Here is an 18,424-nt window from a genome sequence, read left to right on the forward strand (position 1 = left end):
GACATCACGAACAGATATCCACAAACAGAGAGGTCATTCATTGTGAATATACTTGTAAATAATATTTCAGTCAAATAAAATGCATATTTGTAAATTAAAATGAACAAATTTTGGTGTGATTGATGTGTTCTCCCAGATTTAAGTAAGGATATTTATTCTGCTTAGAATTTGTAATAAAGTTAACATTTAATTAGAAAAGTAATGAACTTTTTAAGATCTTGAACATGACAGAAACAGTAAAACTGAGATTCCAGTAATTAATTATTTTAGAAATTGTGAACATGAAAGAAAAAAAGTGTGTGTATGTGTGTGTATGTGTGTGTGTGTGTGTGTGTTTGAGGGGGTGAGAGGGACACCACTGATATCCAGTAGTTAATTATTTTATAAAATGTCTACTGGTACCTACTGAGAAATATTTTCCTATAGTTTCACAATCAAGCCAAAGACCCCATCTCTTCGCCAAATATTCTCCCAGAATTCCAATCTTTAATCATTACCCATAATGCCACATGCTAACAAAAAGATCATCTCACATCACTGACAAATACCGTCACATCCCAGTAGCCCAAACTCTGACTATTTCCCACAATTTAACTCGAATGAAAGATACAACGTGACATTACTAATCTAATTCTTATCTTATCAACATCTTAATCTTGTCAGAATTCCATACTCTAACCATCACCCAGAATTCTATACTCGAACCCTTACCCACAATTCCATACTCGAACCAAAAACACAATATGAAGTCATTGACACACAGGGAAATTCCAAGGATTCCATACTCCAGCCATCACCCACAATTCTATACACTAACAAAAAGATCATCTCCCATCACTGACAAATACCATCACATCCCAGTAGCTCAAACTCTGACTATTTCCCACAATTTAACTCGAATGAAAGATACAACGCGACATTACTAATCTAATTCTTATCTTATCAACATCTGAATCTTGTCAGAATTCTATACTCGAACCCTTACCCACAATTCCATACTCGAACCAAAGACACAATATGAAGTCATTGACACACAGGGAAATTCCAAGGATTCCATACTCCAGCCATCACCCACAATTCTATACGCGAACCATTACCCACAATTGCACATTCAAATCAAAGACACAACATGACATCACTTATCTAATTCTTATCTTATCAACATCTCAATCATGTCAGAATTCCATACTCTAACCATTACCTAGAATTCCGTTCTCTAACCATCACCCAGAAATCTATACTCGAACCTTTACCCACAATTCCACACTCGAACCAAAGACACAACGTGAAGTCATTGACGGATGTGTCACCCAGGAAAATTCCAAGGATTCCATACTCTGACCATCACCTGCAATTCCATACGTAAATCATTAACCACAACTCCACACGCAAACAAACTTGACGGCATTGCAACTGGGCTCAAAGGATCAGATCCCAGAATTCCACACTAAAACTCTTACACAGAATACCACACGTGAATCAAAGTTACAATGTGGCGTCAATGACGGATGGTCCCCCACAGAGATTCCAAACATTCCATACACTAAACATCATCCAGAATTCCATACTAAAACCATTACCCATAAGCCACCACTGAAAATAAACAAAAACAAAACACTCACACAACTCATACAGGAAGTCACACATACCCACGACAATAACAGCCTCTTTCAACTTCAACTCAGTGATGTCACTTATTTACAGATGACACATGATGTCACGACATCTGATATCAAAACAGAACGATCGCAGTGACGTCACACACACACACACACTGTTATATGATCAAACAATGACGTCGCGAAACCTTATCTTATCTTGACGTTGATCTGGTTCAAAGTGCCATTCCTACTATTTGGGTAGATTAGTGATTTGTAGAAAGTTAACAGCTGTTCAGAAGTGAAGTAACATCTTGAGCGAAAGAGAAATCCTATTTTTTTTGGAATCTAATGTGTATTTATGCCATGAATACTAGGAGAAAATGCTTCTTTTTTGTAAGAAATAAGACAGAACTGTGTTTTACTAGCATTGAAATTAAAGAAGTTATCTGAACTGTATGCTAGAAAAGTTAAAAACCAAATGGCATGTGTGGGGGATAAGCAAACAGTCCTTTATTGTCTTTAAAAAGCCACTCATGGGAAATATGCTAAGTGATCCTCAACCATGGCCTCTAGTTTCTTGATACCTGTTTATGATAAAAGATAATGTGGATAATTCACTTATCGTTTCTGCATCTCCTTCATTTTCGACTAATCTTAAACTTGCAATCGAAATAGTTCGTTTACAAATGCTTCTGGGTATTAGTGTATTATATTGTATTTCTTATTTTAAGTTATACTGAATATGTTCATATAAAATAGTCACTATGCGTTTTCCATTGGTATGAGTGCCATTTCCGGTGTCGCAGTCAAAATTGAACGCATTTACATTAAAGCTTATGAAAATTTGATCCTCGCTGTAAATTGCATGCATTATTAGTGACATTTATTTTTTATATGCATTTATAAATTCAGCAATAGTGACATGGGTGAAATAAGATAATATCCATAATGTGACACTTTTTTTTCAACTCTTCAGGTCTCATGAATGCAGCCGATTATTATGGACTGGACGAGTTGCGAAGAGCGTGTATGGGATTTGTTCAATGTTGCATCAACGTTGATACTGTTTGCGCCCTTCTAGCTTCGGCAGAGAGGTATATTCAGTACAAATGTACCAAATCCTTGGTGCAGAAGGTAAGTGGAATAGTGACGAGAGTAACTGTGATACAAACCTTATACCACGTGATAATAAATGACTGCATAATTAAAGTAGTCATGTCATGCACAACATCTTTATATTTTCTAAATGCAATTTTAGTGTTTATCATTTTGATTATCGGTGTCATTAATATTACATAAAGATTTATTGCAATACTGTGAATGTGCTTTATATCTCATATTAGTAACTTGTTTCCATATATGCAGTTCAGTGAAATATCTATTGGGACATCCCTCCCCCCCAGTTTACAATAAAAAATACGATATGTCAACGAACATAATGACCTATATAAGGCAAACAAATATTTCCCTATAACGAACTCTACATCTGTACGTATTCTTATAAATGGGCTTCGAAAGATATATTATCATAGAATGCCATATCAATGGTCTCGGTTCGTGACATTGGCAAAGGCAGCATCGCTATTCGAAACAACTGCAAGCAACATTATTACCGATGGAAATGTGAGTGGGATATCTCAGCCTAGAAACAAATGACTACTACTGTACTTACCTGCTGAAAGACAGCTGCACATAAGCAAAATATCAACCACTGCAATCAACAACAATTCTACTCCACTGACCAATGACGATGTTCCCTACACCAGTGGGCAGGGTAGGGAACATCGCCATTGGTCAGTGGAGTGGAATTTAATGATATTGAGCTAATATATATATATATATACACACACAAATCACACTACATCTTTTTATCAAGCTAGATATAGGCTAGCGATACATGCGTAGGAAAAACCTTTTGTACGAGTGCATCATGCCTACTGCAAAGTTTAAACGGTGGCACCAGTATACTGGCTTGGAGCTAGTATAATGGTGTCGCATATTGATATTGTAGTATATTAATATAGTGCTTCCTAAATTGCGAATGTTTTACTACGGAACAGACCAATGTCTCTTACGACTACGCACCATATCAAAGTGTTGGTACTATTGCGACTCTGAAGAAATCATGTAAAAATATTATTGACTGTACAGATTCCAACATCATAAGAACTAGTTGTCATGATGAAGGAAGAGTGGTTCAAATTGACTGTTATCACCAACGGGTGGAGAACATGTTTGAAGGGTGGAAAGTGTGATCAGCTTAAATTTGTAATACAGCGCCCAGAGTTGTGTAGTCGAGCCAGGGCGACGGCCTGATACTTTTTTAAAACTACCAAAATGTTTAAATTCATTATAATAATGAGACTTATAATGCATTTCCAGGCTATCGGTCAAAAAATAGCAGCTTGTCGCTCTTGTCATTTTCGTTTCTGAAAACAAGGCAATCTCTCTGCCATATGGCCATCGCAATAATAATAATAATAATAATAATAATAATAATAATAATAATAATAATAATAATAATAATAATAATAATAATAATAATAATGTCGCACTTCGTGCTATTAGGATTACACCGCTGACATCGCCACAATATACTTATTTCTTCTTATTATCATTGTTACTTCGCATTAGTAGTTTATGGCATTCAATAAGTGTGTGCATTTCACAGAAATTGTTTTAGAATGTGGATAATAATAAATATGAAAGAAATTTAAATAACATATAAAATACCCTTTTTATTGCTGCCCTATCAAGTGAAATGCCGAATTAAGAATCTATCCTGTAAATCAGTGTTCCTCAGCCTTCTGTCATATGTGCCCCCATTTTATTAATATTAGTTTCTGTGACGCGACCTGCACCTTCCCCCTTGCAATTCTTGTGTTGAGATACTGAAAAATCCATAAAAAGTTAGGAAAACAAAATCCTAGGAAATACTTAAAATTTTTAAATATTCATACGAATTTAAATATGTCACCAAATCTTTCGAAAATTGTATAGATCTGGCATCACTGCACAGATTGTTGAATCCTATCGGCCTTTCGGAAACATTCGCGATTTCATCATGGGAAGTCTCGGATGTTCTGGAAATGTTTCTTCGAATATAAATAAGGCGTGAAATGGCAAGACGGCAGTAACTCTGTTACAGTGAGAAGTCGATGGTCGACATTATTTACTCCTATTCGCAACGACCGTGATTTGATACACGGTATAAAAACAATCCAATCTTTCCTAGTGACGATGAATTTTTATTTGGACGTAAGCGGGCATCTGACGACTGTGGAGCATCGACGTCAATAAATTCAGGTTCACAGAATATCACTCCGAAAGTAAAATCGAGAAAGTATGCAGCAGGATATTTAGATTTCGGTTTACTTCAGTCTTTGTAAAATGATGAAGAAAGACCACTGTGTGTTATTTGTTTGAAAAATTTGGCGGCTGATAGCATGAAACCGAATAAACTTAAAAGACATTTGGAAACACTTCATAAGGAGTATGTTAACAAACCTCGAGAGGTATGTGCTGCCAAACTGAAATGTTTTCAAAATCAAAAATCTATCATTAAAAAGCTTTGTCTCTGCCAGCTGCGATTGAAATTGTGGTAACTATGCTTGGAGAAAGTTTTACTAAACAACTGCGGTGCATACTTCTATCAAATGATACAGTTACTAGGCAAATTGGTGATATGTATATGAAGTAACAACTTTTGTCGAAGCTTTGTGACCAATTATTCTCGATTTAGCTTGATGAGGCAACCGATATCAACAAGGATTGTCATTTAACTGCTTATGTTCGATTTTGCGGTGCATTATCAGCAGTTGAAGAGTTATTGTTTTTTAAGTCAATAGAAAGAAGAGCCACAGCACCTGAATTGTTCAAAATATTGGACGATTTTATATTCAAGGCAAACATAGTGGAAAAATTCTTTAGAATTTGTACTGATGGTGCTCGTGTTATGTCTGGAAGGTTTAAAAGTTTACAAGCCCTTGTGAGGGAAAAATATATCCCCACAATATATTTGGACACATTGCATGAGAAGATATAGAGAAGCTCTTGCTGTAAAGGAAATGAGTCCTGGTCTAAACATTGTGTTACAACAGTTATCACCGTGGTGAATTATATAAAAATGAGACCCTTAAAATCAAGACTGTTTTCTGAACTTTGCAAAGATATGGCTGGAACGGAACATTCAGCGTTACTAGTTTACTGCTAGACAATATGGTTATCACAGGGAAAACGTTTACAACGTGTTTACGATTTAAGAGACGATATAGCAACCTATTGGAAGAGGAAAATCACGAAGAAGCAGAGAAGTTTAGAGACCACTCATTTGTGATGAGTGGTCTCTAAACTTTGCAGAGTGTAACTAAATATATTACACCTCACCTCCAAGGGAAAAGTACGCATATCTTAGAGATGAGTGATAAATTTAATGCTTTTTTTGTAAAAAAACTAGAGCTATGAAACAAAAAGGTAAAGCAACAAAAATTACAAATGTTTGCAGATGTGAATGAATTTATCAAAACCTACAACGCAGAAAAGCGACACATCAGAGTTTTATTTGCAACTATTGAAAATCATTTAGCAATGTTTACGAAGAATTTTAGAAACTATTTTATAACCGATGACAACATAATTGAAATTTATGAGTGGTTTAGAAATCATTTCAAATTAGTCTTGAAGATTTGTCAATTGAAGAAGAGGAACAATTTATAGACTTCACGACAAGCGGTGAAATCAGAAGACAACTTGAATCTAAATCGCTGTTAGAATTTGAGCCGTTGTTGGTGATGAATTTTATGCACTAAACGCAAGAACCGTTCGTACACGTTTGCCATTTCCAACAGCTTATCTTTGTAAAATCGAATTTTCTGCAGTGGCTGCCTTAAAATCAAAATGAGGTCTCAGTTAAATATAGAAAGAGAACTAAGAGTGTCAATTTCCAATGTATCACCATCATGTAAAAAGCTTTACTTTTTTATATGATGTTTAGTTGTAATTAGTTTCTCAGTATATTTTGCAATATTGATATTATTATTATTATTATTATTATTATTATTATTATTATTATTATTATTATTATTATTATTATTCGTGACACCTCCAAGAAGTCCGAAGACTCATCGCGGGAGGACACCCACTCTACTCACTACTACACAGAACCTCTACTACCAATCATCCACATCAACGCCATCTACTGCCCACAACCACCACCACCACAGCTAGTATTTTTTGTCTGTAAATTGCGTGTGTTCTGAAGGCCGATTTGTCTGCATGCGGGATGAAAAACCCGAGTTTCCGGGAGAAGTCCCCCCCACCCACCACCATCATATATATATATATATATATCGGAGCTTGCTCCACCTTTGACATGAGTTGCCTCAGCTTGCACTACCTTACGGGTCAGTTGCTGCAGTATCCAGGTATTTGCTTACGCTTGGAATCGCCGAACTTTATATAGTTTCTACTATATTCGGCATGAAACTCTTTGAGTTTCTTATTCGGATAAGAAACGATATGGGATGTAATCCCTTATCCCTTAACTTAAACAAATTTAAATAAGTTTTTTTACCTTGGGAATAATGTATATTAGGGTTACCAAGTAATTTTATAAACTTGGTTATTTACTCCTAATCCCAAGTAAGCAAACAGTTAAGTTTGCGCCTGAACGTAGTTCAAGTCTAAAGGCGGTGCAACACCAGGGAAACTCATTGTAAAGGTGGGTAAAGCTCTGATCATTATGGAAAATACTAAGAATAGAAATCAGAGCTTTACCCACCTTTACAATGAGTTGCCTTGGTGTTGCGCCACCTTTAGACTTGAACTACGTTCAGGCGCAAACTTAACTGTTTGCTTACTTGGGATTAGGAGTAAAATAACCAAGTTTATAAAATTACTTGGTAACCCTAATATATATTGATTTAATATATTAAATTATCTAGAATCGAAAGTAGATTTTGGATATATGATTCAAAAATCTACAAACTCACAAAAATAACATAAAATTTTATATATTTACAGGAATGATTGAAAATCAGTTGCCTAACTTTTAAAACCTTTTCTATACCTGAAAACTAACTTAAAGTTAGCAATAAATGTGAAATAATCATGGGTCGTCTGGAAATCTCACATTTCCTAGATACAACATGCAAAACAGTAGTTGCCCTCGATGAATCACGTTTAACTACTAGAATCACAAGCAAGACTTGACTTGAGTTACATTCAGTCTAATGGATTTACATTTTCCGGAGCAATTAGCAGTTGCTATTCGATGTCTTCGAGTTATAACGTCGATGCTTTTTAATAGTGGGTGAGTTATTTTTTACTGAAATGGTTGATATACTCTTCTAGACCTGCCAAGTGAAATGCCCAAGCATGTCCGCTTTGTCAAGAGTCTTTTCCTGATCCTCGAATTCCACGATCTTTAAAGCTGCAGTAGCTAAGCGTGGCACAGCTTCAGCACCGCAAGATGTACTGTTGCGTGACACACACACACACACACACACACACACACACTAGGGAGGGTTGCAGTAAAAGAGGATATATTTATTTTTTGTATTTTTTAAAATTCTTTTAAAACAATTTTAATTTTAAAATTGTTTTTCAAGCCAGTTTAGCTCTTCATAAGCGGGGAAGAATCTCACATCTCACACAGGATTTCAGCTGCAAATTGTGCATGTTTTCCCAAAGAAACTTACAGGACCTTTTGTGCCGTGTCTTGTTGCAAAAGAAGCCATCGTAATCACACTATAGATGGGAACATCTTCAGTGATGTGTTCGATGACGTTCCCTTGTTGTGGGGGGAGAAACGTGGTTCAAGTTGAGCGTGTTGTTCCACATTTCAATCAGGTATCTTGTTCACAGGTTTCCTCAAAGATAGATTTGTCGAGGTTCGCATTACAGACCTCCTTAATTATGTGACCTAAATCTTGGATTTTTATTTATGAAGCCAATTGAAATCATTAATGTACTCTACTTCATTAAGGAAGGTTTATGAACTGTAGAAATATTTGATCATGCATACACTGCCATCAGACACGAACGAAGAACTTTCGGGCACTTGAGTGGGTTATTGATGAGACGTTTCAAGGGCTGGCAACGGTCATTACCAAAACATTTATGCTTGTTTCTTGATATTTTCCCGTCTGTCTACAATGCGTTGTCCGCACATATGTGCTGTAAATACGAAGGGCTATCTGGGAAATGCGTCTTTTCCAGACCAAGATTTTCCGGGACCTTTTGAGGTTTAGAACACGCGTTTACAGTGTGTGTGTGTGTGTGTGTGTGTGTGTGTGTGTGTGTGTGTGTGTGTGTGTGTGTGTGTGTGTGTGTGTGTGTGTGTGTGTGTGTGTGTGTGTGTGTGTGTGAATATTGTAAATTATCTTTTTGCACTTAGTGTATTATGTAACTCAGCGATCGGGTTATTAATTTCGACCTAATTGTTTTATTTGGAACACTCTCTGGATTTCATGTATAAAGTTATGTTCTGTGAAGTTTAAATACTAAGTAGAACTGTTTAAATTCTAAAACGCTCCAGGCGACCGAAACACAAATTACTTAACGAAAGATAAAATACCCAAATGCATAGAGCATTCGTGTGTCATTGTTTCTAGAGGTTTACATGAAACTCATATCGTTGCTCTTATTATTTCCGGGTTATATGCCATAATATTGAAACATCAGATTCAACAATCTCACCGACAAACTCCCTATCTATGGTATTTCTTTTGCATTTTGTAATTCGAAGCCCATTTTTGTTTTGGTCAGGGCTAATACTCTGCAGACTAAGGCTGAACCATCTGAATGTTCTTATTCTTTTGTCATATTTTCCTTATATGCATTAGTAATATTTTTTTAACAAATCCGAGACATAATTTCGAGGTAAGAGCGTAATGTCCACCTTTTCCTCTTTCTACTCACAAAAATCCTGCATTGCTCAGTCAAGGTCAAGAATTATGCAAGAACGATTTCCTTAACTTTTATCTTCACAGTTCTCATATTATTATTATTATTATTATTACGAGAGACCTCCAGGGAGTCAGAGACTCATCAAGGGAGGCCACATACTACACACACCAGCTATCATACTTATTCTTGAATTCATTCCCACTGCTTGCACTCACAACATCCAAAGGCAATCCATTCCAACCCCCACACTACCCTATGAGAGAAAAATCTAGTCCTCACCCCCTTCTTAGCAGCCTTCATTCTCAGCTTCCAAGGATGCACTCTCGTCCTTTCCCCACCCTCCATAAATTGAAAATTTTCATCAACTGAAATCCTGTATGACCCTTTCAGAAGTTTTAAAATCTCAATCATATCTCCCCTCTTTCTCCTGTCTGCTAGTGTCTGCAGTCTACAAATTTTCAATCTGTCTTCATGTTCAGTATTCCACAATCCACATATCATTTTAATACTCTCCACAACATGTAAGAATCACAATGGAAACCCGGACACCAGACCTGCGCACGATAGTCCAAGTCAGGTCTTATTCAAGGCCTTGTAAAGAGGCTAAATAACATCCTTATCTTTACATGTGAACGTTCGTTTCAGCATTGCAATTATCTTTTGAGTTGTATTTGCAATCTTTGCAATATGGCCCCTGAACTTCAACTTCCTATCTATTAACACTCCAAGATCCCTAGCCTCATCAATTTCTTCTAGTCTAATCCCACCAATATAATACAGCATTGGATATCTAATCATGCCGAAGCGAATGACTTCACATTTATTGAACTGACACCGATTTTCCCATGCCCACAATTCCAGCCTATCCAAATCATTCTGCAAAGACTGCATATCAGCAGCATTCCTGATTACCCCACCTATCTTTGACTCGTCAGCAAATAACTGTATGTCGCTTGTCAAATCTCAATATCATTAATGTACAGATTGAATAACAGTGGACCAAGCACTGATCCTTGTGGTACACCACTTGTTACTTGCAGACTCCGATCCCCACTTTTTGATATCTGCAAGTCAGCCATCGTCTTATCCATGCTGATATTGTATAACCCAAACCCAATTTCTCAAATTTATGCAACAGGCTTCCATGCTGTATTCTGTCAAAAGCCTTAGCAAAATCCAAAAGTATGATGGTGTATCCATTCCCCTTGTCTAGTTCAATGGTAACATTGTTATAGAATGGGAGCAAGTTGCTAAAACATGAACTTCCCTTAGTAAACTCATGTTGTTCATTGCAAAGTAGAGATTCACTCAACCGATTTCTGAATGCGGGCCCTAACCAGTTTTTTCCAAAATCTTCACCACCATTCCTGAGATACTAATTGGTCGATAGTTTGATACATCGGTCTTTGCATCACCCTTATGCAATAGAATTACCATACATTCTTTTAATTCCTGCAGAATCTTCCCTGTTAATTATTAAACATCCTGATCAAAGAGCTAGTTCAGCTGAACACTCTTTTAGCACACGTGCTGACATTCCATCAGTTCCTGTTGCTGAATTCTTATTCAATTTGTGCAACAGCTCTAATACCTCGGCCTCACAAACCTGCGTTTCTTCATCTAGTGAAGAGGTAACAGTGAGCTCAATGTTGCGTACACCACGTTGATAGCTTTAAACAAAATGGGCACTCATTAACTGAACAACCTCTTCTGCATCTGTAACCCCAAAGAGTTATTCTTTCATATTCATTCTTTCTTTTACTTGCAACATATCAATAGAATTCTTGTGGGTTGTCATTAGCACGCAGAGCCAGTTTCTTTTCATACACGAACTTTGCTTTCCGTACAATAGTTGTGACTATTCCAGCCTGCTGCTTATAATGTTCATAATGGACTTCATCCTTATGCAAATGGTATTCCTTCCACATCATCCTTTTCTTATGAATCTCTTGTTTAATAAGATTACACATCCATTTAATTCCTACTCTATTTATTCTTTGAACTCTCAGGACACATTCTGATATCGCATCATTCAAGTATTGTTTAAATGCTTCGCATGCACTCTCAATATTCTTTCCATCCAGTAACCGATCCTATTCCACTGAACTCAGTATACTCCTAAGTTGGTCATAATTTCCTGCTTTGTAGTTCAGCATGTAACGTTTTCTGAATGGAACATTCATAAACTTAGTCACTTCCCAAGTGAGTACCGCATGTAACGTTTTCTGAATGGAACATTCATAAACTTAGTCACTTCCCAAGTGAGTACCGCATGATCACTGTCACCAACCGGAGGCAGAATAGTTACGTCTTAACTGAAATGTCCTCTGACGCTATAATCAAATCTAACACTCTTTGCCTTCGAGTTCTTTCTGTCATATGCTGCTTGAGGAAGTTGTCCTGCAACAACTCAATAAATACATTTTCATTCTTCTCATAAGATTCTACTGCTACCCAATCAATATTTGGATAATGTAAGTCTCCCATTACGATTACTTTTTTCGTGCTCATTCTTTCTATTTGGTGATGCATTTCTTCATCACTAGCAACCGATCTACCAGGTCTGTAACAACACCCCACTATGTAATTAGTCTTGTTAGATTCCACCTCACACCAGATGGTTTCAAACTCACTGCCGCATGAAATATTGTTAGTAGTATTACTACAATCATAGGTCTCAACACTAACTGGATTAAAGTCATCCGATTTAATTAGCAGCAAGCCCCCTCGTCTCCTATCCACTCTATTCTTCCTAAAAATACTATACCCATGACACTCGATACCAGTTAGCAGGGTAGATCTGATTCTGATAGCCAGGTTTCACTAATACCTACAATCTGAGGTCGCAACACATTGACTAAGGCAACAAACTCTACCCCTTTTTTCTGATACTCCTAACATTCGTGCACAGACATAATAATCTACCTGAATGTTCTTTTGTATACTCTTGTTTGCAGTCTGCCTGACACAGTTTGACAACTTGCAGATCTCTATTCTTCTCTGATACCTAACACATTGTAGACATCTTTGCACACATGTGATGGATCCGAACCGGACGAACACAAATCAGAAATCATTCTCTCCTCGTCAACGTTTCCATGACAAAGCCTATTCCCGTCATTAGCATAGTTATATAACATTGTCACTCTTACACTCACATTCACACCATTCCTCCCTGTATAATTTAGCTAATATTGCAGATCACAGTTAAGATACATAATATGGTGCCCTATATGTTACACACAAAATCCACTTGAACTTACTTTTCATACTATATATCGATTATTTTTATTCAAGAAGAAGAAGAAAAAGTCTAAAACCCTTAGATTTTTTATGTAAACCCTATTTCTTACTAATCAGCCACTTGCCCATACACCATCAACTCTCAGTAATATAACATTACTCACTTGTTTGGATAGGTTACTCCTTACTTTCTTCCCCCCACTCCCCTTTAAAAATCCTATTCAATGTAAAGTGCCATTTAACAGAGAGCACTTGGCCTAATTTGCTACCCATTGATCTCCGGCACAGACAAACAGACAGACAGACACTAAGTTTCTGTTATTCTGGTGCCTTTTTTTGTATAGAAGCTTCCATGTACATTTCTCATTTGAACTTGCAACCATAGTTGTAGCAATCTCCTCGAAACTTGTCGACATTCGTACAGCAGTCGTCATCGAAATCGCAATCATGTCCCCTTTTTCATTCATGCTTTTCTTGTCCTGGGTTTTTCGTACCTGTATTCTCACAGATACAATTTATAATTATTTCAGAGGAATGAAAATGGTTTTCTCCTGTCTCATTCAGACCACTATAATTCCTTAACCATTCTTGAATGAGACCACTGTGAAGAATCTTAAATGGTTTTCACAAATCTAAATTACCACTCCATTTATTAAAATATGACAATCCTACTTACGAAAGACTGTAAATTAAAGATAAAGAAAGATTGTAAACTTTTTCAAGCTACTTCACAGGTATAAACACACACACACACACACACACACACACACACACACACACACACACACACACACACACACACACACACACACACACACACACACACACACACACACACACACACACACACACACACACACACACACACACACACACACACACACACACACACACACACACACACACACGGATAAAAAATTCATCTGCTCATAATATTCACACATCCTTGCCCGGCCCGCAGTGGGATTTGAATTCACTGCTTATTAGTTGGAGAGCAAAAGAGAGAGCTAACGTTGTTCTCAAATCAAGCAGTGTGCAGAGTATTCCAAATTTCTTTTATGTAATAACCAAACTACGAATGCTGTCGTTTGCCATTTTGTTACCTAGATCAGAGGTTTAGTGTTTACTTTCGTGCGGAGATAATCACAGAAATAAAAATCGACAATAGTGAAAAGAATTATCTTATTGTGGCTTACAGGGGTCAAATCAGTGACCATAGTTGAGTATATTTATAGATAACAGTACAGATACTAGTATGTTATCGTATGTAATTACAAGAAGAAATTAGTCAGATCAAGCTATTCAAGTGGACGATGACGAAGTTCTTCATGTAAGATCCATTTTTCCGGATTATTCACAGTATGGTATTCAAAATATTTAGTGATCTTCACGAGAAGAAAAAAATATAACCAACTTTCTTAAATACTGTTTTCACGAGGTGTCTTTCTTCTGAATGCTACAAAATAGTTGGTGTAAGTAGCATAAGCTTATTACACTACTTGCACCAAATGTTAGTATTTGAATACATAAAAATATATATAAAAAAAAAACTTCACACACTCCCGATAAATTTTAATTGCTGAAATATGTGTATTGAGTTCTGAAATTCCCAAGCTATCTAGGAATGTCTTTATGAATAAAAAAAGTGATGTCCTCTCAGATATATCACGCACTCCCTAAGTGAGATATTGCAAGAAAAATGGAACGTTTGAGACACATTGGTTTCTTCATTCACTGGACATCATTCCTCTGAGTTTCTCTTTAGAGGTGCATCTGAAACAGTATTTGGTATATATGTAACAAATATTATTCAAATGTGGACTAAAATAGTGAAAGTAGAATATGTGGAATATTTTTCAGCAAAGATAACGACATTTAATAAGTAACCAATCTTAATAACATCAAACTGAATACATAACATTTTACTAATATGAATGCATTTCAAAATTTGAAGAGTATTAATAGTTTATGTCAGTAAAATACATATTTTAAATAGAACTAATGGATCTCAACCTCCATGGATAAGTCAAAAAGGAAAAGAAAAGGTGGAGAAGGAGAGCAGAGAATTGGTGTTGTCACCATTTATTTATGAAATGAGCTACAAAAGTAGCTCATTTCATAAATAAATTTCTTAAATACTGTTCTCACGAGGTGTCTTTCTTCTATATAATGCTTCGAAACGATGAAAGCGTAAAGTGTGGCGTCATGTAGGGTTAAAACCATAACAAAACTAACTACGTGCGATGCCAGTACTGAAATGTTCGGTATTATTTCAATTTTATACACTCCACATAAAAACGTGAAATATTAAGCACTTATTTATTGATTGATTTGTTTTTTTTATTTTATTAAATCCTGCTTATTAGACTCAGTTGATATTTGTTACAAGTATAAAAAATGTAACAATATGAAGATAATGAAATTTTGTTTGCAGTGATGAATTTCGACTTTAGTTCACTACAAAAGTAAATTTATTTATTTTCCCCTCAAGAAATGAATCTGATTCTTGTCACTAATATTCAATGTCTGAGTTGAAAAGTCTACTTCACAAGTAGTGTGCTGGTAAAGAGGGATGTATAATATATCAACTACAGGTTATAGGCTCGGGCGTAATATGTTCTGTTTTTTTCTTGATTTTTTTCCTTTAGGTCTTAGAATATGTGGATTCTCATGGAAACGAGGTCTTAAGTCTTGGATCATTTGCCCTACTTCCTGAGCATGTTGTCCGTCTAATTTTATCTCGCGAAGAGTTACAAGCTGAGGAGCTAACGAAGTTTCAAGCCGCAATACACTGGAGTAAACGATACTGTGACATGGTTCCAAGTACCGATCTACGAGAGATAATGTCCAACTTTCTAGAGTGTATTGAGTTCTACAAAATCCCAGCTGGAATCTTAATGAGAGAGGTGCACCCGCTTGGAGTCGTTCCTGACCACGTGATCATGAATTCCCTAGCTTATCAAGCTGATCCCTCGAGTGTCGACTTCCGAAAAGTCGGATCTCCTAACCGGTTTCGCCGCACTTCGCTGATGTGTCCATTGCCAAGTCACGAAATGTCTTTGTTGGGCGACCAATCATCGCAAGCTAGCGATTCTGGCCACTCTCCGAAGCACGGCGAAGGGATTGGGCATGAACAAGAAAAAAAAGGTGGTCGTCTTTCAAAATCGGGCCGATCCCGACTATATAAAAGAAGCAAAACGGTATCAGAGAGCTGAGCCATACTGGGTTCTTCGATTTATATGTTATGTATTCGTGTAGTTGCAGTGAGACGATATTCCCACAGAAGCCACGGCCTCACATGGTATAATATTTTTGGCCGCCAAATTTTTCTTTAGTATTTGGTTTGTTTTATTTTTTTCCCTCTCACTACCGATTGTTTTTAGTATTTCTTTCAGAGATGCCTAATTTTTGCAGTTAAAATTTTGAAGGGGAATTTGGTACGACCTTTTCATTTTCTTCTCTTATGATACGGACGTTTAATAAAACCAAATGAAACGGATCATTCTACGGACTATATTGGTCACTTTGAAATGCCAGGATTTTATACGAATTTTTACTCCGCTTGAAATCTGGAATTTGCAGATTTTTTTATTGCAAGTGAACAAAATTACTAGAAGTCACTTCTGCATTTAATATTGTATTTTTGCATTCATTAATGAATACCTTCAATAGTAGAGTTTCCTAAGGTTTTGTTTCGATTAGTATATACTGTATTTAAGTGACTAATTATTGCGAATGTTCTGCGGAGAAGAAAAAATAAAGTGCACTCATGAAATGTTCGTGTATATGTACTCATATACGTACTAATAAACACTTATACGTACTAATAAAAACTCTTCTATTAAATACACTTATTGTAAATTTCTAAAACTCTTTCCACTGTCTAAATCTTAAAACGACAGATTTGGAATTGACACTTTTCTGTAAACATGACTCTGCGCACAATTTCAACTCTTTCAGTTTTCAATACCACCTATGGTGGCCACTTTCATCAAGTAGTTTCTTTGTGTAACTAATCATTAATGAATAGTTACTATATTTATAAGTGCCGTCCGTCAAATTTTGTCATGTACTTTCGTTCAACAGGTGAGATAGAGTGCAGAAAAGACGCTACATCGCCAGCGGTTTTAATATTAGGAAGAGTCTGAAACTCATCCACATCAAAAATAAGAAGTCAGATAACCTTTGAAAGGTGATGTGGGTTCACATTCTAAAACAAGTAAGACTACACGTGGCAGCACCGCCAAGCAGAAGCAATTTAGAATTTTGTAGAAAATTATTTCATAAACCATTGAAAAAGTGAAATGAATTATTACACAATTGATTCTGCTTTCCAGACCACGAGCACACCAGCCTTATTTTGATAGCAGCTCTAAACATGAGCGCTTTGTTTGTGTAGATTTTCATTATACTTCTACTAGTCAGCGAGAATCATAAATTAGGGAATTATGCATATTCTAAATATTTATTGCTTATTAATGCGAACATATTTAGCATTTACTAACGAAATCAAATGAATGCGTTAGTGACCATATTTACCATTCTTATGTTGCGATCGCTGTTTCTGTATACATATATACGTTGCCTAGCTGGAAATCTTAAAAAGAAGAATGTAAATGTCTTGCTGCATGCGTAGTACACGCATTTGCACCACTTAACCAATTACTACTATTACTTACCACAAAAGTTTGCATGACCTACTTATTTTAATCCCTTGGGTTTTTACGTAGTTTTTGGCTAAAACATGAGAGTTGTTTTCCGTCTTTTTTTCTTAGGAATCTATTAACTGACTAAGGAGAACAAACTAAAAAAATCACTTACTATATACAATTAATTTTGACATTTAAAAATCGTAACATTAAAAAATCCCAATTAACACCTATTTTTTTTTCTTCAAAAATAGCATTATTCTGAAATTTGGAATCGTAGAAAAATATACTTGGAATTTATTTGACGCTCGTTATTGCACGTAAGAGTAATTTATTATTGGATAAAAAATATCAATTAATATAAAACACAGCTCTAATAAATTTATTCATCAAAAGTATGGAAATAATTCCAGTGAATCATATAAAGGTGAATTTTGAAACAGCATCCTCATAGTCTACGTTAATTAATACAGCAACTGAATCCAGATCCCTCTTTTGGCTTACTCAGCATATATATAATTAATACACAACCTCACTTGGTTCTTATTTGGTTTATTCTATGAAACGCGTTTCAATCTTGTGGTTCTTGAAGAGTTCTTCTTACGAAGTATTTTTATGCAATTTATAAAAAGTTAGTATTTTTTAGTACTTTTATTCTATCATTTTTATAATTTTACAAAACATTAAAACAAGATTTTGAAAATACAAAATATATTGCCGTAGTAAGTATTTTTTTAAAAATCTAGCTTGTTATTCTTTGTTCTTGTTTCTGGAAATTAGCAGCTCCTGAAGTTACAAGATTGTTGTTGTTGTTGTTATTTGGAATTTCGGTCTAACGAAAGCTATGAGATCAGTGTATTAGGTCTGTTAACCGCATGTGTTCTACCGGTTTGCAAGAGGAAAAACTCTTCCTCATCAATATGAGGAAGAGTTCACTCATCTTCATTTGACAAGCCACTATAAAGGTTCTTCATATCTTAGACGGGATTCGAATCCGGGTCTTTCCATTCAGGGCATCGTCCA

The 18,424-nt window shown here is 35.9% G+C and overlaps 1 protein-coding gene across 1 annotated transcript in view; it reads left to right on the top strand.

Moving 5' to 3' along the window:
• gprs (speckle type BTB/POZ protein) overlaps nucleotides 1-15,967 on the top strand; it is a 69,392-nt gene extending 53,425 nt beyond the window's left edge. The window contains exons 5-6 of the mRNA XM_090412251.1: nucleotides 2,578-2,735; nucleotides 15,401-15,967. Coding sequence (XP_090268377.1) covers nucleotides 2,578-2,735; nucleotides 15,401-15,967 — 725 coding nt within the window. The remainder of the gene's footprint in view (nucleotides 1-2,577; nucleotides 2,736-15,400) is intronic.
• Nucleotides 15,968-18,424: the final 2,457 nt, after the last annotated feature.

The sequence above is a fragment of the Typopeltis vanoorti genome, chromosome 22 (assembly GCF_054136105.1).
Source record: "Typopeltis vanoorti isolate ZY-2024b chromosome 22, IOZ_Tvanoo_1.0, whole genome shotgun sequence".
Classification (NCBI taxonomy): Eukaryota; Metazoa; Arthropoda; class Arachnida; order Uropygi; family Thelyphonidae; genus Typopeltis; species Typopeltis vanoorti.